At 36.1% G+C, this 25,595-nt stretch overlaps 1 protein-coding gene across 1 annotated transcript in view; it reads left to right on the top strand.

Moving 5' to 3' along the window:
* The window catches only part of CC2D2B (coiled-coil and C2 domain containing 2B), a 95,788-nt gene that overhangs the window by 31,530 nt on the left and 38,663 nt on the right, over positions 1-25,595 (top strand). Inside the window, 9 exon segments of the mRNA XM_061194873.1 lie at positions 2,286-2,394; positions 2,590-2,708; positions 5,005-5,182; positions 7,851-8,001; positions 9,170-9,317; positions 13,245-13,383; positions 14,518-14,721; positions 20,339-20,431; positions 23,469-23,560. Of these exon segments, the coding sequence (XP_061050856.1) occupies positions 2,286-2,394; positions 2,590-2,708; positions 5,005-5,182; positions 7,851-8,001; positions 9,170-9,317; positions 13,245-13,383; positions 14,518-14,721; positions 20,339-20,431; positions 23,469-23,560 (1,233 nt within the window).

The following is a 25,595-nucleotide window of genomic DNA, read 5'->3' as shown; positions in this document are numbered from 1 at the left end:
TAATTGACTTTCATATTGATTACCCTGAATCAGAGGAAAATAATAATAATATTTGTTGAGTGTTTGTTATACTCCAAGCACTGGACTGAGCACTTTACATGAATTAGTGCATTTACTTCTCATAACAACCCAATTTTCAGATGAGAAAAGTAAGGCATAGAGTACTTAAGTAACTTGCCCAAATTCCATAGTGTCAGTAATAGGTCTGGGCTTCAACACAGGTAGTCTGGTCTCTAGCCCATATAGATAGTGTCTACACTAGGTTCCCTATATTTTACTGCAGAAGGCAAAAAGCATATGATATTTTACAATGATAATGAGATATAATTCACATACCATACAGTTCATCCATTTAAAGTGTACAGTTCAATGGTTTTTAGTATGTTCACAGCATTGTGCAAGCATCACCACAATTAACATTTTATAACATTTTAGGCACCCCCCCCACAGTAGAACTATCTTCCTATTAGAAGTCACTCCTCATATGTGTAGATATAGTTTTTATTTTTCTTGGGTATATACCTAGGAATGGAATTGCCGGAGCATATGGTAACTCAGTGCTTAACATTTTGAGGAACTGCCAAACTGTTTTCCAAAGCAGCTGCACCATTTTCTATTCCCAACAGAGCATATAATACTTATCAAAGAATCTCCTTTTTAAAAGATTAAAAATAAAAAACTGAACTTTGAACTGAAAAGAATAAAGTCAACTCCCAGACCAATCATTTTCTGAAAGGGTTCCAGAGAACTGGGGTTTTGCTGGACTACTAATAGAAGAGGAATAATAGTAATACCTACTTCATAGGGTTGCTGTGAGAATTAAATGAGTTAATATGTGTAAAGTACTTAGAATATTGCCTGGCATGTGGTTAGTAAGTACAATGTAAAAGTTAGCTGCTGCTGCTACTTCTACTACTAGTAGTGGTGGTAGTAGTAGTAGTTGTTAGTGGTAGTGGTGGTGGTGGTGGTGGTACTAGTTGTAGTAGTGGTAGTAGTAGTAGTTGTCGGTGGTGGTGGTAGTTGCAGTAGTGATAATAGTAGTAGTAGTTGTCATCGTTGTTGTTGTTGGTGGTAGTTGTAGTAGTGATAGTAGTAGTGGTAGTAGTTGTCATTGTTGTTAGTGGTGGTGGTGGTACTAGTTGTAGTAGTAGTTGTCGTTAGTGGTGGTGGTACTAGTTGTAGTAGTGATAGTAGTAGTAGTAGTTGTTGTTGTTAGTGGTGGTGGTGGTGGTAGTTGTAGTGATAGCAGTAGTGGTAGTAGTTGTCATTGTTGTTAGTGGTGGTGGTGGTACTAGTTGTAGTAGTGATAGTAGTAGTAGTTGTCGTTGTTAGTGGTGGTGGTATTAGTTGTAGTAGTGATAGTAGTAGTAGTAGTTGTCATTGTTGTTAGTGGTGGTGGTGGTACTAGTTGTAGTAGTAGTTGTCGTTAGTGGTGGTGGTACTAGTTGTAGTAGTGATAGTAGTAGTAGTAGTAGTTGTCGTTGTTAGTGGTGGTGGTGGTGGTAGTTGTAGTGATAGCAGTAGTGGTAGTAGTTGTCATTGTTGTTAGTGGTGGTGGTGGTACTAGTTGTAGTAGTGATAGTAGTAGTAGTAGTTGTCGTTGTTGTTAGTGGTGGTGGTATTAGTTGTAATAGTAGTAGTTGTCGTTGTTGTTAGTGGTGGTGGTGGTGGTGGTAGTTGTAGTAGTGGTAGTAGTAATGTCATGAACTGCTTACTGTTTATGCATAAACCCCAAGGAGTATAACTGAGATTTACCACTTAATATTCCTATAGTGTCCTGCCCTTACACATGCTCATGTTCTCACAGCTTAAAAAATATGAGAGGGACTTCCCTGGCAGTCCAGAGGTTAAGACTCCATGCTTCTACTACAGGGGGCACGGGTTCGATCCCTGGTCGGGGAACTAAGATCCTGCATGCCATGTGGCACGGCCAAAAATTTTTTTAAAAATATGAGAGGAAGCAAAATGAGAGGAAACATGGCATGTGCCCTTAAATTTATATCTTCCATCCCCCTTGGTTACTTATTCTCACCAGAGAGGTTTCTTGATGTCCTTAGAAAAGGCTGAAGACACTAAGTAGGGAGAAATCTGTGAAAACTAAGAACAAGTTTATGAAGTTTTATGTATATACATATATATGTGTGTGTATCATACTGATGATTTCCTTGGGATGTAAAATTATTTTATGTAAGAAATTGTGGTGTATGTGTGTGTGTTGGCAAGATCTCTAACAACTCTCAAATCCATTATTTCTGCTTTAAATAATTCTATTTATTATTAATTAGGATGAAAATGAACAAATGTGATGAACAAAAACAAGAAGAATTGTCAAAAATGTCTGAGACTCAGAAGAAAACTGAAGGAAAAGCATTTAAGAATGGGGAGAAACAGGAGGTATTTATATTGCAAAATAACATTCAACTCATCTTAACTAGTTATAATATTTGTTTGGTAGAATAGGAAATCTTGGTATTTGTAACAGTTACCCAAGAAAATGGCAAATATAAGAAAGAAAGTTTAATTTTAAGAATAATTGTCCTAAGCAATGAACTTACATTATAAATTATATATTTATTTTTCTGTTTCTAGAGCTTCTCATATTTAGCTTCAGAATTTGAAGAAATAGATATTGAAAGAATAAATCCAATTACCTTGATGCCACAACTTTCTTTCACAGCAGAATTAACAAACTTATCTAGATGTTCACTGTAAGCATTTTTAAAGGATTATTTCTTCATTATATATTGTCTAGTAATTGTATTGTTTTTTTAATAACGTTAGATTTCTTGAGTGAGTACCATATACCAGGCACTTAGCATGCTGAGTTTAAAAAATATATTTGCACATTTAATTGCCACCATAGCTCTATGGTATTATCTTCATCTTAGAGATGGGGGTCACACTTCTAATTCATGACTGAGGTGGGGCATAACCCAGTTTAGTTTGATGATTGTTTTTTGTTTTGCTATGGTAGTAATTTTTGTTCAGGTATAGAGAGGTGGAATATAAACCCACTGTGAAAAATAAGGTTATATGGTCACCCTTGCTTGTTGAAGGACCTCCTGGCTTTCATAGAAAGTGTTTGGTATAGAAAGGGCCCTCTGGACAATTTTCTACTTTGACAATGCAAGCTTCTTTCCTTCTCAGTTGTGACTTCTTCCTTGAGCTTTAAGGTTTTCTCCCTACTCCTAGGACATCCATGCATAAACAGATGTCATGCCGATCCCCATTTCTCCCATCTCTAAGCCTTTGGATCTCATCTCCCTTAAAGAGGATGTAGCAACTTAGAGCACTGAACTAGGTACAACTTTCCAACATCTCTGTCCCATGGAACACTTGGTACAGATTCATCTCTGAGTACTGTGAATGTGCATCATTTAGCATGGTGTTGGAAGGTAGTGTGTGCCCAATAAATACTAATCTTCATTAAATGAATGAATAGGTGGTTAAACTTTTAAATGAACATAAAGAGTAGCAAACACAAAGGCACAATTATCATTACCTTCTTTCTGACTAGAGAAGTGCAGCAGTGAAGCAATGTTTTATTTGTTCTACACCTACTTCCAAAAAGGGCCCAAGATGATTTATTATGTAAGACACCCATGCAAAAGGACCATCTAAATGAGGACAAGAGAATAGCCATAAAATGGAAGTTGGAAGTAAAAAGGAGAAAGAGAAGGAGGAAGATATTTGTGCTGGAAAGCCTGGGCTAAAACTTAGTGGAGGTCAAGGCAAAAGGCAATATAATGCTTTATATCTTTTCAAAGCTATTGTTGTCATGTGGCATTGCTGTCATTATCCATTTAAAATGTCTAGTTGAATAAGAATTGATTCTCTAGAAAACAATAATATACTGATGTCAAGGATAGAGGTGAAAGGAGTACAGGGATTAAAGAAAAATTAAAAAGAGTTTACAGGTGAAGAAAAAGGCAAGATTTCATGAGGATAAATATAATCCCGAATTAACAAATTTTCATAATCAGTTCATAAGCTCATTATTTAAACTACTTTCAGAGGACTTATTTTATGAAACTATTTCTTTAAAGGTAATTGGGAGGAAGGTCAAAAAAGACCTACAGGGAGACAGGAAGAATAAGTAATCTTTTGTCCCATAATCCTCTGAGAAGGTTACAGAGAAGATGAGCAGATATGGGGGCAGGGAGATACTGGCCTACAGGATGATTAGGATGGAGAACAGAAGGGGATTTTATTTTTCAACCTATGGCTTATCTTCCAACTAGTCTTCTACCTTCTGAAAAGCAGGATCAAGTCTTAAATATCATAAGGTCAGTTGCCTTGCAGCTGAGAAGATATTCAGTAAATGTTGGTTGAGTGAACAAATGAATGGATGGACTGAAGACTCTCTTTGGTAGTCTCATATCATTGAGTGGATTAATTTCTTCCCCAAAAAGTGTTTTCATAGCAACCCCAGGAAAGTAAACTCTCTGGCTTCCCTGTCTTTGGGTTCAGAGAAACAATGTCCTGGGGGAAAAAAGGTATGCAACCTAAAGCCTAAAGAGATTCACAAAGACCTTTAAGAGGACACAGCAAGCCTATTGACTTAGAGCCACCTCCTTGAGGTTATTGAAAACATGGTGTGTGTGAGTGTGTGTGTGTCTTTTAAAAGTTAGAAAATATTTTTGAATTCTCGTTTCAAGCTCCCCACCCCCATTCCTAAGTCCCTCAGCTTTCTCCTCTCATAAGACATCTTATAATGGGTAAGTGCTATAATCTCTTTAAGTTATAATTTAGTAAAATAGCTGAATGATTTATGGTACCTTAATTTTAGTTCTTTTTGTATTTTTGAGTAAATGCCTTTTTAAAAAAACATTTGACGAGTAGGAAAGGCTTTTATCCACATATAGGCAAATGTTATTGGGCTCAAATGTTATTTGTACTCTAAAATGATCATATTTTAACATGTTGAGGTACATTTTGAAAAGAATAATATTTTATATCTGGTTTGCTTTTCAAGGGTCCATTAAAGGTTTATTTAATTTTTAGGCACGAACAAAAGAGGAGAGCCAAAATTCAGAAGCTTAAATATTTTATTAAAATATTATACAACAATAAACAGGTTTCTTGCACTTCAGTATCTCCCCTACAGTTTGATTTTAAAGTCATGTTTCAACAAATTTTCAATATTCAGTTAATATATTGGCCTGAAACAATTTGCTTGGAGGTATGCCATTGTCATTTAATTTTGTATCTTATTTTATGACATACATAATTTTAAATTTCTTGTTAGCTACTGTTATATGTGATAAGTAAGTTCTTTTATATTGAGATGACTGATCTATATGGGTAGACAAGATATTTATAAATAATATATTTATAATTCATCAATAGTCTTTTATTAATAGCTGTAAGTACCAAATTATTTGATTTGTAGTTGTTCTAAATACTTCTTTCCTGCTAAAATTCTTGCCAACCCTAGATGTGCAGCATTATTATTCATTTGTTAGTGAGGTGGAAGAGGGTTGTTTAAACTATGAGTAGTATAGCTATTGTAAGTGTTGAATGATTTCTCCAAATTGCCCCAACCTTGACTTGGTGATTTCAGTCTCTTGATATATTTGTTCATCTTTTTAAAAAATTTTGGATCCCTTTAAGAATCTGATGAAAGAACACACATACAGCAGACCCCTGATTCCTGCCCAAACACCCCACCATAAGAATCCCTTCACTAAAAGAAGAAGAAAATAGGATGATGGAGAAAAATTAGAGACAGTAAAGGAGTTTAGGCAAGAAGTCTTGATGGTTAGTATAAGGGTTAAACTTGCACCTAGAGCTGAAAGAAAAGTTAGGAGGGAATAAAGATTTGTTAACTAATGAGAACCCGCTGTATAGCACAGGGAACTCCACTTCACTGTACAGTAGAAACTAATACAACATTGTAAAACAACTATACCCCAACAAAAAAATAAAAATAAATAAAAGTAAAGATAAAAAGATTTGTGTATGTGAGTGTGGGGGTGGAGTTTGAGGTGTGGGGAGAAGATTATTATTACAAATCTAAATCAGAGTTATTTTTCAATGCCTAAAATAATTTTGTGCTATCCCTGATGAAAAGCTGTATTCATTTTGTTCATCTGAGCTGTCAAGTTACTATCATCTTAAAATGTACCTCTGTTGAAATTTCTATTTAAAAAATATACTGACTACACTTTCCTACTATTTTACCTAAAATAAATTGTGATATAATAATCCAACCACTTGAAGTTTAAAATCTGCCCCCTCCCAAAGTAGATAAGTGTGTATTTTGAATCCCTCATCATCCCATGAATTAGCACATGATCTTAACAAAACAAGAGGCAGGGAAAGAAAGGAATCTATCTAGGGATAAATCGCACCATTAGCAGTGCAAAACTTGCTAAATAAATCTATATGCCCTAGACTAACAGATTCTAACCTACATTTCTAATTTTCTTCTTACTATTCTTCTTTACTCTTTCTTCACTTCAGCCAAACTGAACTGCTTGTTTTTTCCATACATTCTTGCAATTTCCTACTTAGAGTTTTGAATATTCTAGTTTCTCCACTTATAATGCCTATTTTCATTCTTCACACTCCATCTCAGCCACACAGTGGTGTTGATAGCTTCCATTGGGAGACAAGTCTGTCTCTGGGGAGATTCCAGGTAGAATTCTCTACCTTTACATTTGCTACCATCCAGGATCTGGCCTTCAGCTCTGCAGCCTCAGAAACTGGATTTAACAGTTCCATGAGAATGCATCTACATACCCTAAATAAATTTACAAGGACGATGTGTAAAATCAGAATGCCAATTCAATATTTGAATATATTTATCAGTTCATTGTCTCACTTCAGTTAGTCAATTTACTAATTTACAGTAAGAAAATTTTTTCACAGACCTAAATACTTTAAGTCCATTAGCTATAACCCCTACAAACCTTTCTGTATTAGGGATGCCTTTGTCAAAGGGACCAATGTGTTGGGTTAAATTCACTCTTACAGGGACAGTATTTAGATGACCAGAAAAATATTTGCCTCTTTGTCTTTCCTTTTCCCCTGCTTTCTTGGTTAATCAACTATCCTTTTGATTGGTACATTCTTTTTTATCTTTCACGGGGCATTTACCCCCCCTTGATTTCCTTCTTCTTAGAACACATATCACTGTTTCCCCAAACACTGATAACACAGTATAAGTCAAAATGAGATTTTTCTATTGAAAAAAATTTAGGTTTGTAGTTATGGCACTGATGGAATTATAGTAGAAAGCACAGCATACAGAATCAGAAGACCTGGGTTAGTACCCAGTGGACATCTATGGGACAGTCTACTCAGCACCTCCCTTACTCCTTCTGGGACTTTTCCTCCCTTCCCTGCCCCATAGCTTGTTTAACCTGTCCTTGGATTCCATGAGCCAACAAATCTCCCCTTTTCTTAAGCACTTCACCTGGGTTTCTATCACTTTTAATAAAATTTAATATAGTTTCATATAGAGACTCCACTTCTTCGTTTACAAAATGGGAAGAATAATACCTATTTCCTATAATTTTTATCAGGTTTAAATGAGATAAAGAATTTTAAAAGTGCTACACAAAAGTAAGTTATTCGGGTATTGTGTTATATGTACTATATTCACAGAACTGTATTTGTAATCCTTTTATTCAATTGATTTTCTTTGAAACCAGTAAAAGGCATTATACTTTTAAACACATAGGATTATCTACTTTTCTCACAATCATGTGGATCAAATGCTATAGAGCTATACCTATTTTACATTCTAGTATTTTTAAAAGCATTATGTTAGTGATGATCTTTATTTTAGTTCTTTTTCTATTTTGTACTTTCAGTGATTTATCAACCATTTCTTTTATATTTAGGTTTATGAAATAAGTAAAAGGACAAGCTTATTGGCAAAACTATATTTACCCTTACCTAAAAACACAGAGCTAAAAAGCAAAACTGTTTCGGAATATGTAGAATTTAGCTCTGATAAGCTGGTCATACCTGCATATGGAGAAGTAGGAAGCAGTAAGTTTATTAAAAATGTTTCTTCCCTCCTATTTTCTTCATGAGTTCCATATCCTAAATGACCCTGGGTCGTTTGTATGAATAAAGAATCCTATATTTACAGTATTAGGTTAAAAATGAATTAAGTTCTTCTTCCAGACATTAAACTAATTTTTAAAACTTTGACTTGAATCAGATCTTTGGGATATCTAAAATTCGGGATTAGCCCCTTTGCTTTACCTAGGACATATGAGACAAGGGCGCTATGCTCTCTGGAATGTGAGCTCCACTCCTGAATGGGTAGGCTGCTCTGCCTCTGCCTCTCCTTTAGTAAATCTTGAAGATGCTCCAGGTACAGGTTGATTCATCTTTGAACTGAATAGGGGAGGGAGGAAGAGAAAGAGAGAGAAAGGAAGAGGTAAAGGAGAGAGGAAAGAAGAAGTGATGTTTTTGTTTATTGTTGTTCAATTGATTTTACTCCTCCTGCAATTAAATTTAAGTTAGCATGTCTGCCAGAATGCTGTCTTACAGCATTCTCCCCTCTCCCCTCTTCTCCCCCAGCTCCCTTCTCTTTCACCTTCCTAGGGGTTTTGCAATTGCTGCATCCAGCTGGTAAAAAGAAAGGGCGTATGAATGAGTGAGCAAGGAGGAGAGAGAAGAAAATAAGTAGGCAAAGGAACCAGGGGAGAACAGAAAATTAGGGAGGAATGTAGTCTGCTTAGACAGAGTCCAGATGAAGCAGAAAATAGGGTTGTGGAGACCCAGGAGAAAAGACTTAAGAGTGAAAAATTTAGGGAGCACTAGGAACTTGGCAGAAGTTTCAAGGAGTATCGTTAAGCTCTCTGGAGACAGAAAGAAGATGAGGAGAGGGGGAACACTCAAGAATGTAGGAAAGGAGAAAAACAGTAACTCTTTTTCTGCTGCCAATATTTTTTTCTTGCTGTCAGCCACTCCCAGAAAGAATGGTTAAAAACTTCTGTGTTCAGATAAATATGTTCCTCTCTCTTTTGTAGTCTGTTTGAAGCAGTCTACCTTGAGGGATCTTAGATGTGAGGTGAGGGAGAGCTCTAAGATTAGAGCCTGTGGTCAACATAAACTTTGTGTTCCTGAGGTTCCACAAGTAAAAGTCTAGAAAAAAAACTGTAATGTGCTCAAATATTCATTTGTTTTTAATGCCTTTTATAAATAGATGTGCCCTTTCTTCTTGAGGGAAACGGAACTGAAGAACTTTGTCTTTTGACTTCAGGAAAACTAAGCTATTCTCTATCATGGGCCTTAGATGAAAATGGTGTTCCTCTGACACCTATGTCACAGTCATTAAGATCTGCTTGCTGCAGGTAATAAACGTTTATGCTTGAAAAATAATGCCAGTCCTCAGCAAAGCATCACACAAGACCTACAAAAGGGAAAACTCTAGAAACAGTAGGAACAGTTTAGTTTACTTGGATGTTGCTTTATTTTTTATTTGTATTTATAAATATGTAAAATATTTATATATTTTATTTATTATCACTCTACTAAGACAATAAGTATCTTTGTATGTAAGAGAATGTATGCTTCAATGCTTAGGATTAGAGCCACATGGATGATGAGAGAGGCAGTTCCACAGTCCTTAAATTGTAGGCAAAGGCCAAGACTGAAAGATTTTATTTCTGGGACCTTTATATCTCCCAATCATTCTGGATTATGAAAGAATCATTTTTTGCATTATCAATTTGCTGGAAGAAATTGCCAGACATAGAAATTTCATCTGTATCCCAGGACTTCCTAGAGGAATTGGGATTAACTGCTAGACCACATCCACAAACAGGATTACTAGAAGTAAAGTAAAATTCTATAAAAACGATGATAATGCTGGCTTACCTATTGTGCTATGTTTGAGTAAAATGGTAAATATAAAGGACCAAAAGATCCCATCATTTAAAAATTAGTGAATGATGATAACAAGAAGATAGCCTTTCCCCTCCCCATCTAAACACATATGTTTTAAAAAAAACATGGCTATATCCAACTATATGACATTATGGGAAAGGCAGAACTATGGAGACAGTAAAAAATGTCAGTGGTTGCCAGGGGTTAGGAAGAGAGAGGGATGAATAGGCAGAGCACACAGGATTTTTAGGGCAGTGAAACTACTCTGTATGATACTATAATTGTGGATACATGTCATTACATATTTGCCAAAATCCATATAATGTAAGACACCAAGAGTAAACCCTAATGTAAATCATGGACTTTGAGTGATAATGATGGGTCAGCATAGGTTCATGGATTATAAAAAGTGCAATTCTTTTATTGTAACAAACATAATAAATTATAACCCTGGTGTAGGATGTTGATAGTGAGGTAGGCTGTGCAGGGTGTTTTAGGAGAAAAATGGACAATTAATAAGGGTAATTCATTTTGAAACTAGTGAATAAGCTTTTAATACACTGGACCATTATTTTCTTGTGTTTCTTAGTATTTCCCTAGCACAGTCCCCACTACAGCTATTTTTCATCTTTTCCTCATCATACTATTCTTTGCCTTTTTCTTGGACTCAGATGTTTGTTCTCCTCACTCTAAAGCTAGCTTTTATACAAGTAATTTGGAACTTTCCTTCATCTCCATTAGGATTCTGCTGACATATTTCTATCCTTTTCTTATCTTTTCTTCAACTTTTCCATTTCCTATGCTATAAGTCTTTTGTATCCAAGAAGCCTGTGCTTTGAAACAAAGAAAAATCCAAGCGTTTGATTAAACCCTGAAAACTCTTTCTGGTTGTTTTTCCCGCCCGAGTCCTCATATGGGTGGTCTACTGGTCTGCATACATTGCCTCCACTCTTAATTCACACATGTCATCCTTAACCCAACTCAGTTCCTGAAGGCTACCAGGGACCTTCTGGACATATTCATTGGCCCGTCCTCCTCATTTTGCTTCTTGAAGTCTCTTGTCTCATGGCTTCTGTGATGCTGCACTTAACAGTTCCAGTTAGTTGGGAACTCAAGTTTATAAAAGATTGAGAGTAATTCTGCAAGATTGGAACAGATGACAGGTTTCAACAGGGAATGAATTGCAGGAGAGGTTTTCAAAGTTCAGAGTCCTTTCTAAAGTGAACTAGAAGTAAAACTTTACAGTTGGGGCCTCTGAGATCAGAGAGGGAAGTTACAGAACTCTCCTCCTCTACAGTTGTGGGAGCCCAAGGACTGGTGAGGAGCAGTGGTTCTAGGAACGGGATGGGTGCTCCACAAGGCAAGATTGACTTGTGAGAGTCAGAGCATGGAGCCAAAGGAGAGCAGAAAGAAAGTATGCTCATTCACTGTTTCACTCACTCATTCATTCATTTATTCATCAACTACTGACAGAGCCAGAGACAAAGAAGTGAACGAAAAGAAGATCTTAGAATGCTTCAGTATAACATTAGGCACACCTCTCCAATCCCATGTTGTCTGGAGTTTTTGTTTAATACATTTTTAAAACATAAAACAGTTTTTCTTACACTCACTAGTTAATTATTTTCTGACGTGGTTAATTGACTTTTATGTTTGCCCTCATTTCTTACCTCCCACAACTTTCATTCTGGATTTACTTGCTGAAAGTTGCTCCTTTAATGATTCAGTTTTCATGGCTAGCAAGCTTGTTTAGTCTTTGTATATCTGAAAATGTATTTATGTTTTCCTCCTTCTTGAATAATTGTTTAGATGGGCATAAAATTTGAGGCTGATATTTATTTTCCCTATTTGAAGCTATAGTTGCATTATCTTCTGGGATTTATCATAGCTGTTTAAAAGTCTGCCATCAGTCTAAACGTTAGTATTTTGTAGATTGTCTTTTCTCCCTGGTAACGTTAAAATTTTTTGCTTAATTCATAGAGACAAAGCCAGGGGCTGAGGGGAGGGAGGAATGGAGAGTTATTGTTTAATGGTACAGAATTTCTGTTTGGAATGATGAAAAATTCTGGAAGTATGTAGTTATGGTGGTTGTACAATACTGTGGGTATACTTAATATCACTGAATTATATTACTTGCTTAGCATTTGGTTGTGAAGGAGGGGGTGCAGATGACTGAGGAATTTTGCCGTAGCCCACAGCTAAACACCTGTAGGGCCAGCTGGGGGAATCATTATAGCAAGGGCAGGAGATGTTCTGTGGTCTTTATTACTTCCCCTGAGGCAGAAATCTGGAGACTACCTTGAAATACAATTACAACCTAATTTTTTTAGGCTGTAATGGGATAAGTTTCTCTCCCTAATCTATTCATTGACATTTAAACTGTACCTCAGCCTTTGTTCTCTAGGGAACCTGGGCTAAGAATCTTCCCATGAGAAGGAAAATTTGTTACATGATGGTGTTAAGGGTGTCAGGCCCTAGATATCTTTTATGACAAAGACTTTAAAACAGTTTAAATATGAGGGCAGACATAGGAATTAAAGAAAGGAAGAATACTCAAACTTTACCTATTTGTAATTTTGCTTAACATCCTATCATACCAAGCATTGGCTTTGTTAGCAATAGCTTCCAAAGATTCATCATAAAAATATGAATAGATACTGATGGAAAGTAGACAGTGTAAAATGTATGTCCATGTTTGGGTTGACATTATTGAATCTGAGTCAGAAGTGTATTTCTGGAATCCTAGTTTATGGACTGGAATTTTTCTTGAGTACTTTACAGAAAGGATCTTAGAAATCTTCTAGTCCAAATTGCCCTAATTCTACATGATGAAACAAATTATCTATGAAGAGAGAGATTAAATAACTGGGATAATTGATGGCTGAAAATAAACCCTTACTGTTAAGGGTTGAATTCCTTCTGCACTTAGCCTATAGTTGAGGTCACTAAGGATGCATTATGAGTCTAGCCTATCTTTTATAGCTTTCTTAACTTCTGAAGATGGCCTCATATGACCAAAGATATTCTTCTGGCCCATACTTCCCAGTTAATTGTATTACATACTCTATATTATGTTTCAACTGTAAAGATATAGCCTAAAGATTCTTTTTTATATTGTGGACTTTAGATAGCAAAGATGAATATTTACAGACTTTACCCTTAAGAAGCTTACTTGTCTCTTAAGGGAGGGGTAGACATTTATCAAAAAGCTATGATACAGTTAGAAAGTGAGAAGAACCAGGAAAGATATCACATCTAAACCTTCTATTTTATCCTTAAACACAGGATAAGTTTATCTTTAAATACCTGGAATGGGTAGGTTTTACCCCATATAACAGATTTATCACCTGCATATTATATACAAATTCACAAAATATTTTTCTTTATGTTAGTGTGTTAAGGAATATAGATGCAAGAGGTGTTCCTGGAATTCCATGGCTTATTAATGCACAGAAGCTTTTTGAATGGGCAAATGAGGTCAGAATTGACCCAAATAATCCAGAATATTCTGATTTAATGGAATTTGTTATGGTAAGTTATAGCAAATATCTGTACTGTAAATATATTTTATTTCTTAAGCTCTACACTCTTATACTCCTCCACAGTTTGCAGTGTATTTTTCGAGGCATTAAAAGTAAATCTGAGGACAGATAGAGTTTTCAGCCAGTTTATAGTATTGTAAGGCAGTTAGAAATTCAGCAACTGAAATAATTACTACTTTAGGCCTGATGATTGGTACTCTGCCACTATTTAGCAGCCCTTGCTTGGTGCATCTTGCATCCAGGCTGACTTCTATTGTACACCTACTGAATGCCAGCCATATTATTAAATGCTGAGGATTTTAAAGATGATTTATAGACACACTCCTTCCCTCAAAGACTCTATTATCTATTCACTTCTCCTACTCCTCCTTACAGCCAACTGAACTGCTCTGTGTGCTCCAAACAGGCTTTCTTCATACCTTTATTCATGTCATTCCCTCTGTTTAGAAGGGCACCTATAGCAGCTGTCTTACCCACCCTGCAAGTCTGGTAAGTCCTTCCTTGGCAACCACAGTTAGATATGGGCTTTTCTTTCCTTGCCCTCCTGTTAACTTTTTTTCATTTTATAAACTCTTATGCCTCTAATATCATTCTGCCTTTTACCTTAGTTATTCGTCCATGTGCTTTATCTTTCCTTGTGGAACTACAACTAGTAAATCTTTGTCTCTCTTATGGCAGCTAGCACTTTTCCTTGCATGTACCATGTACTCACATTTGCATTTATTGAATAAAGCAGTGCATGCATAGATTATTGCAATTAAGTTTCTTCAGATCAGAGCTTCTCAACTGATGTGCTGAATTGATTACACGTGTATAGAAATATTGATCCTCTGTTGACTCATAGGGCAACTAGACACAAAAACTCTCATCTTTTAACCCACTGTGCAGTACACATGTTTTCATTTTCTGTATAAATCATGACCAGGAAAAGGCTGAGAAACTGCATAGGCCGGATTCTGCATTTTTTTTTCAGATTTTCTGTACAGATTCAGTTGCTCCATTTCCTATTTCTATTGCAACTCTCATATCTCACAGTTAGGGGGAAAAACTGTTTTGAAATAATTCTTGAATTTTAAAAAATTAATATTTTAAGTAAAGACTTTACATTATTTGTGTTTTATAGTACATGAAACATAAAGAACAGGATATTCCAAAGTATTTTCGTCTCAAACAGTTGCAAGATGAATTTAACTTTGTTTCTGAAGAGGAAATGAAAAAGAGTAAACGTTTCCAGCTATTGCAACTTAGAAATGCAGGTCAATTAGATGTTTTCCTTCTGCAGCAAATGCCCCTCTATGACAGAGAGATTCCAGATTTACTCTTCCAGGTACTTGGTTTCTATTTGAATATAGTTTATTCTATGATAAGTTAATGTTTTGCTGCTTTAAATCTATCTTAATTTTTTTTAAACTGATAATCTGTAGAGAACAATTTTCCCCTCTTAAAATTTTTTTTTAATTGAAGTATAGTTGATGAACAATATTTATATATGTTTTACAGGGGTACAATATAGTGATTCACAACTTTTAAAGGTTATACTCCATTTATAGTTATTTATAAAATATTGGCTATATTCCCTGTGTTGTACAACATATCCTTGTAGCTTATTTTATATTTGATGGTTTGTACCTCTTAATCTTCTACCCCTATATTGCCCTTCCCCACTTCCCTCTCCCCACTTGTAACCACTAGTTTGTTCTTTATATCTGTGAGTCTCTTTTTTTTTGTTGTTATAGTCAGTTGTTTGAAACAATATGTTTTGTTGGACATATTAGGCAACATGTTGGACATGGATAGGCAACGGTCATGTCCATGTTGATAATACTTTCTCTTTCACAATTAAGTCGAGCTTGTTTCATGGGAATTTTTCTTTCTTGATTTTTTTGGGATCCCCTTTTCTTTAGGCATTAAAAATGTATAGCTCTCCCAAATTTCAGAAAGTCCTTAGCTTAACTTTGCAACTTAGTTGTCCCAACAACCTCTTTCACAACCAGACTCCTTTAAGTATGTTATAAATTTACGTAAATATTGTGGTTTTTATCGTAAAATGTATCACCAATTTAATAGCAACTTTCGGGGATAAGGGAGAGAAACACTACCACGTTAAACTTACACTTGATTATAAAGCACATCTCAATGTCAGAAACTTTGAAATGTGGGGAAAAAAGAAAGAAAGAAAAGTTCATCTTATGCTGTGTAGTGATGGCGTGCTGGAGCCTGCTGGCACCAGCTGGTAAGAGCCTGTTGTGTGCATCTCTTCCCAGCTCCACCTTCAGTGATTTCATATTGGTTGCTTTAAATGTATTGCTGGGAGAATGTCTACACCATAAATCAGCAAATGCTGCAAATTGGGGCTTCCCCTCCCACTCCCAGAGAACTGGCTGTTAAACATTTACCAGCACTCCACTAGGCTTAAAAGAATGGAATTATAAGAGCTAATTCCTGTAGAAAAAAACAATTGTACTAATCCTAACACTTGTGCTTGCAAAGAGATGGTTCAAGAAGAAAGAAACCAGTGTTCCATCTCTGAAGAAAATGCCTGTGTAGTAGAATTACCACTGTAGGGTGATGTCAGCCAGCTTAAAGATAGCAGATGCTGATGAAGGATATTGAGGTTTATACATCTTATGAGTCAGAAAGAGTGAATGCCTTATACTAAAATTGTTACAGCAGGTTTATTAATTTAACTCTGGTGAATTATTATCAATTGATAAAAAACGGATAAACTTTTTGATATTTGTTTTCATTTGATTCTGGACTGAAGGGAAATAGCAGCAAGCCACTTAATATTAAAAATAGTAAAAGTTACTTATAAAAAGGTTTATGTTTTTTTCTTGTTGTTGCCACTCAGCCATCCTTTAGCTGTTATACCCTAATATAGAAGAGACACAAACAAAACTATACAGGACTCATTACATTTAAAACTCAAGTAATAGTGGGAAGACAGTCATGGCTGAACCAAGTGGATTGTCTGAGAATCTCTTTTGGTGTGGCTCAGAGGTGAAAGAGGAAATGCAAATTAATGATTTTTCAATGATAATATCATGGCACCACCGGTTAGCACATATGACTATTATAGTCATAGGATTTGCAGATTATTCATTATTTTCACAAACATGGGTGAGTAGAAATATATGTATTCACAAACAGACCAATTGATATTTGGCTTTGGAAAGCATTGCTCAACTTTTAATTGTGATTCATCTATTTTGAGACCTTAGGAATTTCAGTTAGTAAACTGCAGTGGGAAGGCCTTGGCTTAGAATGGCTGAAAAGTTATTCAGTTTCCTCCTGCTTCTCTCAATGATTGAATTCAATTTTACAGTTCCATAAACTACTATGGGCAAAGCACAATGCTCAGCATAATTGAGGATATAACATCATAAAAAAGGAATCGTTTCTGCTTCTGAAACTAGGGGCTTTGCTAACTTTCCTTATCTTATACAAACTATTCAGAGAACACAAAAAGAGGGAAAGCAACCCAACTCATTTTCTGAGGTTGATGACCTTCATGCCAAAATTGGGCAAAGAAAGCAAAAAATGATCATTTTAGGTCAATTTCACTTATGAGCATAGATGTGAAATTACTAATAAAATTTTAACAAATCAAAAAGCAATATATTATGTATAAATATATAATTATACACCATAATCTAGTAAGGTTTATTTCCAGATAACAGAGCTAAGCTAATCTAATTAAGGAATCTATTAATATAATTTACCACATTAACAGACTTAAGAAAGGAAAAAATATGCTCCTTTTAAATGCCCAAGGGACTTCCCTGGTGGTCCAGTGGTTAAGACTTCGCCTTCCAATGCAGAGGGTGCGGGTTCCATCCCTGGTCGGGGAGCTAAGATCCCACATGCCCGGAGACGTCTTCAGCCTGTCCCCCTCCTCCTCCTCCTCCCTCCCTCTTACTCCCCCCACCTCGTCCTCCTCCCCGCTTCCTCCTCTTCCCGCTCCTCCTCCTCCTCTAATTTGTTTACAAGAAATATGAGGAATAAAGGAACAAGTTAAATGGCACCGCAAAGAAACAATCAGACAAATTTGGAATGTGGGCCAACTGGCTAGCAAGTAAAACTGTTTCTCTCTGTTGCATTTTGATCTCTTTAAAAAGTCATCATTTTTAGACCTAAATAGACATTTCTCCAAAGACATACAGATGGCCAACAGGCACATGAAAAGATGCTCAATATTGTTAATTATTAGAAAAATGCAAATCAAAACTACAGTGAGTTACCTCCTCACACTAGGCAGAATGGGCATCATCAAAAAGTCTACAAATTAAATAAATGCTGGAGAGGGTGTGGAGAAAAGGGAACCCTCCTACACTGTTGGTGGGAATGTAAATTGGTGTAGTCACTATGGAGAACAGTATGGAGGGTCTTTAAAAACTAAAAATAGAGTTACCATGTGATCCAGCAATCTCACTCCTGGGCATACATCGAGAGAAAACTCTAATTCGAAAAGATACATGCACCGCAATGCTCATAGCAGCACCATTTACAATAGCCAAGACATGGAAGCAGCTTGAGTGTCCATTGACAGATGAATGGATAAAGAAGATGTGGTACATGTATACAATGGAATATTACTCAGCCATAAAAAGAATGAAATAATGCCATTTACAGCAACATAGATGGACCTAGAGATTATTATACTAAGTGAAGTAAGTCAGAAAGAGAAAGACAAATACCATATGATATCACCTTCAATTTAGGAAATGCATTACAAAGTCTTAAAAAGAGAGCTGTGCAATTATGTGCTCATACACATACATCCCTTGATGGTATTAGGTTTGCTAGGAATTTCCAGGCTGGAATCAGTAGCAATTTTCTAGAATTTTGTAAAGCCATCATTTGGCTGTCTCATATAAAGCTTGTTCTCAATAAAATAAGATGAAAGAAAAAAAATCATATGATACCACTTATATGTGGAATGTAAAAAAATGATACAAATGAACTTATTTACAAAACAGAAACAGACTCATAGACATAGAAAACAAATTTATGATTACCAAAGGGGAAAGGGGTTGGGGGAGGGATAAATTAGGAGTTTGGGATTAGCAGATACAAACTACTATATATAGAATAAATAAACAACAAGGTCGTACTCTATAGCACAGTGAACTTTATCCATATCTTGTAATAACCTATAATGGGAAAAAAATCTGAAAAGAATATATATATTATATATATATGGAGATATACAATATATATATATGGTGAAAAAACAGCAATTGGTGAAATTTGGATATTGGACTATTATGTAATATTGATAATTGAATAGTAGATATATTGGAAAATTGTTAGTTTTGTTGTCTGTGATTATGGCACTGTGGTTGTGTCCTTAGTTTTTGGAGATTCATGCTGAAGTACTTATTTAGGAATGAAGTGTCATGGTGTCTGTAATTTATACTTTGAGATATTTTAGCCAAAAAAAAGAAAACAAAAGAAACAGATTAAGCAAATATGGCAAAATATTAATTACTTAATCTAAAAGGTAGGTTCATAGATTTTAACATTCTTTCTAATTTTCTGTATGTTTGAAAAACTTGAGGAAAAATTAAAAACAAAAAATAAATAGCATTCTATACACCAACAAAAACCCACTAAGAATGTAACTTAACAAAGATACACCCTGCAATAGCAATAAAAACTCTTAGATTCATAGGACTATATTGAACAAAACATGTGCAAAAACTTAATGGAGAGAATTATAAAACATTTTTGAATGGTGTAAAATTAGATTCAGACCTCACAAAAGAAATAAATACCATGTGTAATGAAGATTACACATGAAATGCAAAACTTTAAATGTATATCTTAAACTTGGGCAGGAAAGTATTTCTTAAACAAAACACAAAAAGTATAAATTATAAAGAAATAGGTTAATAAACTTGATAATATTAAAATTTAAACCCCACAGATTAGGAAAAGATATTTGCAAATTATATATTAATTAATAAAAATATCCAGAGTATTTAAGTAACTCCTATAAATTAATACTTTTAAAATAAATGAAGTGATATGAAATAGTAATATAATATATCCTTAGGTAAAAAGTTGTTACTTGTCAACAGGATTAATTTCAAGATTTCTTGTGGATAATTAGAAAAACAAATAAATTACTTTCAGATAATTTATCTACTTAAGATAAGAGATACTTCATAATTTTTGTGTCATCTTTAATGCTCTCTATAATGTAAAATGATTTCAGTGTGCAGTTAGGAACATATCCCACAAATGCAGATATAACAGATGCAATTTATTCTAAATTATATAGATGAAGCATCCTGACAAATAATCTTATACCAACTGCTGGATGTTAAATTAAAGTTATTGATTATGGTCAGCATATTTTGACTACTTACTGTATGCCATGCACTTTATAGATATTGTCTCAGTTAAATCTCACAGCAATCCTGTGACGTATTAATAACAGTAATATTATAATTATTACAAAAGAGGAAACTGAGGTCTGCAGTAGTTAATCGACTTTTTCCCAAACCACAAAGTTAGTAAATGGCAGGGCCAACTTGAATCCAGGACTATGGCCTCCAAAGCCCACTCTCTTGACCCTTATACTCTACCACTTTCCATTTCTTTTGTTTCTAGTGATTACCAGATAAATGCATGCATGAAGAATAGTTCTCAATCGTCTTTACATTTTCTTATAATTTTCTCAATCGCAAATTTTTTCTCAATCATTACTCAGTTTTAAAAGATGAATGGACCTCCTCCTAGAAGCAAACAAAATATGTGTTCTTAGCTAATTCTCAGTGGGAGAATCTAAAAGAAGTATTCTCTCCTCTCAATTCCAGAACGTTGCCAATATCTCCTACACATGAACTGAAATGAGTAGTTAATATTTTATTGCAGTGTATCATATCTAAACTCTGTTACATTCAAGAAGTGAAACTAATTTAATTCTCTGTTTATAGGAATATGAAAGTCAGATAGAGAAGGATATGTCCATTTCAGATATGAATTCTATTACCGCACAAAGGATTAATTCTGCCAATTTTCTGAAAAAGGTAACAACGACAAAATAGTTTTATCAATATGTTTGAATTTACTTTTGTGAAAACTGGTCTGCTGGATGCACAGTACTATACTCTTCCCAGAGAGTCAGATGGACAGACCTGCTTACTCATCACCTCTTTCTGATCAGTGAGGGGTTTTCTGTTCTATTCAGACTTCCTTTTCAGAGTTAGTTACTGACCATCTGTAAATGTACACTGTTGATGTACATTGTTGATGCAGCAGTTACTTCAATTGACAGCAAACTCATTATTAAAGCATATCCCAACTGTTTCAGTTTACAAATGAACGTTAAAGACTTCCCATCTCTTTTTAACCCTAAAAGTTCACTTTGGGAAGTACGCCAGCATTTTGCCAGAATCCCTAGTTTTATTAATAACTCATAATGCCGTACACCAGAGCAGTTCACGGGACAAAGGGATGGAGGAGCTACTAGGAGACAGAACACCCTAACAAAGCCTAAACCAGGTTTGAGGTGGAATCCCTCACTGAATTTCACCCCTGATTTCTTTCCACTGACCCCTCATCGCTCCAGGGACTGTATATATAGATCCATAATGCCCAGCACAGTGCTCTTCACTCAGAAAATGTTGAGAAATGTTTGAACAATTAATGAAGTGAAGGATAAAATTGCAGGCTGAGGAGGTTTCTAAGACTTCTGCAAGAGTAGAATCTATAGCCTTTGCTATAGGGCACCAGAGCAGCCTTTTAGGGTAACTTGAAAAGAAGCAGAGAGCCATGGAAAGATCTAAGAGATACATACAAATTCCTCATGGAGACAGGAGAGAAGCAACCTTGTGTGACTAGAAGAGCCCCAGGCAGGTGTGTGAAGACCTGTTCTGACCATCCTGTTTGTCTTTGAGCGGGTAATCTATGCACTGAGTCCTGCTTTATTGTTCTATAAAAACAGACAATAAAAATGCCTGCCTTGCTTTACTTCTGAAGTAAGGGGCAAATAAGATAGAACCTCAAGTGCTATGCTAGTTTGTACTCTGCTCCTATGGAAGTGTGGCGGAAACGCAGACCACGATAGCTATTGTAGCCTGAAAGAGCACCTTCTCTTTATCGCTGGCAGGCGTTTTTTCCCACTCACTCTTGCCCCTCTTACACCTTCTTCATTAGCTCCATATATATTTTTTTAATTTGAGATGTGATTTAGTAATGAAATTTATGTCTTAGGAAATAAAGAGGTGTTGTTACTTATAAGAAAAGAGAATACGTATCCTTCTTATGCCTTCTCTTTTTTTGGTGTATGAGGAAGCCCAGAAGGGAGGGCAGCAAAAGATCAGGAAGGTGGTAAGAGAGCAAGTGTCTGAGGATTCTTGACCTTCATATAGGAATCCTGGGAAGGAGCTTTAAGAACATTGTGTGATTGGGTTTCGCCTCCTTGTGAAGACTTCTTTGCTATCTCAGGATAGTTTAAAACTACAAGTTCAAGGGATAATTACTTTAATTACAGGTACTGGAATCCTGCTTTGACACTGGAGGCCTAATAGGGCCCTAATAGGGCCATCGGTGTTTAAATCCTGCTGTGGGAGGGACTGTGAGTTTTATGCATTACACTTCCTGCTGTGTTACTGGGGTCAGTGGTGGCTGAGGCCGGGATGGGAGCAGTAAAGTCCCAGCAGTCTCAAGGATTGCTAGATAAAGTTTTGCTGAAATATTTGCATCTAAGAGGCCAGTGCTTCTCCTCAAGCTGTCCCTTACATTAGTTTACTCAATAAATACTTATTGAGCACCTGCTATGAATCAGTCATTATACTAGACATTGGAATTACAGCAGTAAACAAAATACACTAAAATCCCTGGCCTCCTAGAGGAGGTCGTTCTGGTGGGTGAAGTCAGATAATGAACAGAACGTTAGTATGTTAGAAAGTGATATGCGCCATGACAAGTGAAGTAGGAAGAGAGGACAGGAGTGTGTATGGGGGTGGGGGTCGGGTGTGATTTTAGATAAGGGAGAGCCTTCCTTAGATCAAGGAAAGCCCTCAAGAAGCTAACGCTTCAGCAAAAGACCTGAAGTGAACTGAAGGAGCTAGCCATGGAGCTTTTTTGGGAGAAGAACATTCCAGGCTGATGGAACCACATGTGAAAACTGTGAGGAAGGAATATGCATGGCCTATGGGAGGAACAGCAAGGAGCTCAGTCTGTGTGATAGCAAGGGAGCAAGGGAGAGGGAGAGAGAAAGAGAGAAAGACAGAGAGAGAAAGCACAAGTGAGAAGGCTCAAGCACAATGATGGGGTCAGAGGGAAGAGGGGTGTGGTTCACCTTCAAAGAAAACAATTTGTTCCCCACATGGCAGGGTAATTCTTAGGAATTATAATTTTCCATTCTCCTATCACCCCATTTTCCTATCGAATTTAAGCAGATCATTAGGCTCTAGGTTACATTATCTCCGGGATGATTTGTGGCAGGACAGAAAGCAGAAAATTGCCTCCAGACACACTTCTTCCTGGTTTCATTTCTAAAAGTCTAAACCTGTTGTGAAGCATGGGGTTAGAGGAGAAAGGGAGGGATTTCCTCAGACTGAAAAGAAGAATTTCAGAGTCCTTGGAGGAACCAAGGTCTGTGGGTTCTGCAAGTAGCAAGGGCTTAGGGGAATGGCTGTGTTCAAGCACTAAATATCTTACCAAGCTGACAGAATGAGAGCTTAAGGTCAGAATAGAATGGACTCAAAGGAAATACAGAAATGTGATCACATTTCCTTGTGGATCAAGATTTGTGTGTGTACAAGTGACTGTTGTAGAAACACATTCACAGGATAATCATCTCCTTTGGTGAAGATTAGTTCTGTCTACGTATACTATGAGTTAGGTGGAAAAAGAGATGAGAGGGACATTAATGAGAACGTTAGGAATGATTTTAATAATGGTAGCAAACAGAACCATACTTTCACTTATCTAATTCCCCTTTCCATTCATTACTTGAAAAAATTAGGAGTAAAAAATAGTAACACCAGTAGCATTGTATATACTTAATCTTAAAATATAAACTGTGCATTTCTTTAAATTCTAAAATTTTTTTTGTAGATGAGAAGGTTGATAATGAAAAGAATTGCCAAAGTTAGCAAATTTAACTTATCAGATATTGTGGCTGATTATGAAGAAATTGTATCTGCAAGGTACATACTAAAATTATTATTATTTAAGTACAAAATATAAAGCTATAAGATAATACCTTCAAAGTCCTCTAATAAGTTCTCTATTTTTATATTAATTAAGTTAATGTCAAAATGCAATTACAAAGCATAAAATGAAATACAGTGACTTAAATATTTTTGGTCATTTTAAAATTGCATTTTGGACATAACTATATGATTTGTATTTTCAATTGTATAATATTTTAGATTTTAACCCTCTGCTTATTGATAGTTTTTAGGGCAAGGATGAAAAAAAATAAAAAAATACCATTGTCCCAAATTAGTTTTGCCCTAAGATTTCCCTGTCCCGAGACTGCTACTGGAAAAGTCATTGCTGGTAGCACCACACACTAAGCCTGTAATCTCTCCCTTTCAAAACTGAATCCTCAGCCATATAAGGGCTCTGTGATCCACAGGCAGCAGTTGGGGGAGCCTTTGGCTGAAGTAACTCAGTTCTCATACTGTCCTATCTGGGAAACTTAAGGGTAGGAACAGGAATTAGGGATGCTGCGTTTGGGGAAACCGCCCTGGGGCCACTTGCAGATTCTTAGTATTAATCATAAGGTTTTAATTGGTGTAGGATGCTGAAATCTATTTTTTTTGGGGGGGGGTTCTATTCTAAAATATGCCTTGAAGTAATTCTTTCATGGGCACATTTTTTAAATGAAAACTTACTTTTTAAAAATTTTTACTGGGGTAGGGACTTCCCTGGTGGCGCAGTGGTTAAGAATCCGCCTGCCAATGCAGGGGACACAGGTTAGAGCCCTGGTCCGGGAAGATCCCACATGCCGCGGAGCAACTAAGCCCGGGTGCTACAACTACTGAGACCACGCGCCACAACTACTGAAGCCCGTGTGCCTAGGGCCTGTGCTCTGCAACAAGAGAAGTCACCGCAATGAGGAGCCCACGCACCGTAAGAAGAGTAGCCCCTGCTCGCCGCAACGAGAGAAAGCCCATGTGCAGCAACGAAGACCCAACACAGCCAAAAATAAATAAATTTTTAAAAATAAAATTTTTACTGGGGTAGAGTTGATTTACAATGTTGTGTTAGTTGCAGGTGTCCAGCAAAGGGAATCTGTTACACATATACATATATCCACTCTTTTTTAGACTCTTTTCCCATATAGGCCATTACAGAGTGTTGAGTAGAGTTCCCTGTGCTATACAGTAGGTCCTTATTAGCTATCTATTTTGTATATAGTAGTGTGTGTGTGTCAATGATGAAAACTTATTTTTTTAAAACTTTTTATTTTTTATTGGAGTACAGTTGATTAACAATGTTGTGTTAGTTTCGGGTGTACAACAAAGTGATTCAGTTATACATATACATGTATCTATTCTTTTTCAAATTCTTTTCCCAGTCAGATTGTTACAGAATATTGAGCAAGAGTTCCCTGTGCTATACAATAGGTCCTTGTTGGTTATCCATTTAAAATATAGCAGTGTGTACATGTCAATCCCAAACTCCCTAACTATCCCTCCTCCCCTCCCTTCCCCCAGGTAACCATAAGTTCATTCTCTAAGTCTGTGAGTCTGTTTCTGTTTTGTAAATAAGTTTATTTGTATCTTTTTTTTTTAGATTCTGCATATAAGTGATATCATATGATAGTTCTATTTCTCTGTCTCACTTCACACAGTATGACAATCTCTAGGTCCATCCATGTTACTGTAATGGCATTATTTCATTCTTTTTAGTGGCTAATATTCCATTGTATATATGTACCACATCTTCTTTATCCATTCTTCTGTTAATGGACGTTTAGGTTGCTTCCATGTCTTGGCTATTGTAAACAGCGCTGCAATGAACATTGGGGTGAATGTATCCTTTCTGACCATGTTTTTCTCCAGGTATATGCCCAGGAGTCGAGTTGCAGGATCATATGGTAGCTCTATTTTTAGTTTCTTAAGGAACCTCCATACCATTCGCCATAGTGGCTGCACCAATTTACATTTCCACCAACAGTGTAGGAGGGTTCCCTTCTCTCCACACCCTCTCCAGCGTTTATTGCTTATGGAT

The sequence above is a fragment of the Eubalaena glacialis genome, chromosome 1 (assembly GCF_028564815.1).
Source record: "Eubalaena glacialis isolate mEubGla1 chromosome 1, mEubGla1.1.hap2.+ XY, whole genome shotgun sequence".
In the NCBI taxonomy this organism is placed as follows: Eukaryota; Metazoa; Chordata; class Mammalia; order Artiodactyla; family Balaenidae; genus Eubalaena; species Eubalaena glacialis.
The sequence above is the reverse complement of the archived record's forward strand: the minus strand, read 5'-3'. Positions and strand labels throughout refer to the sequence as shown.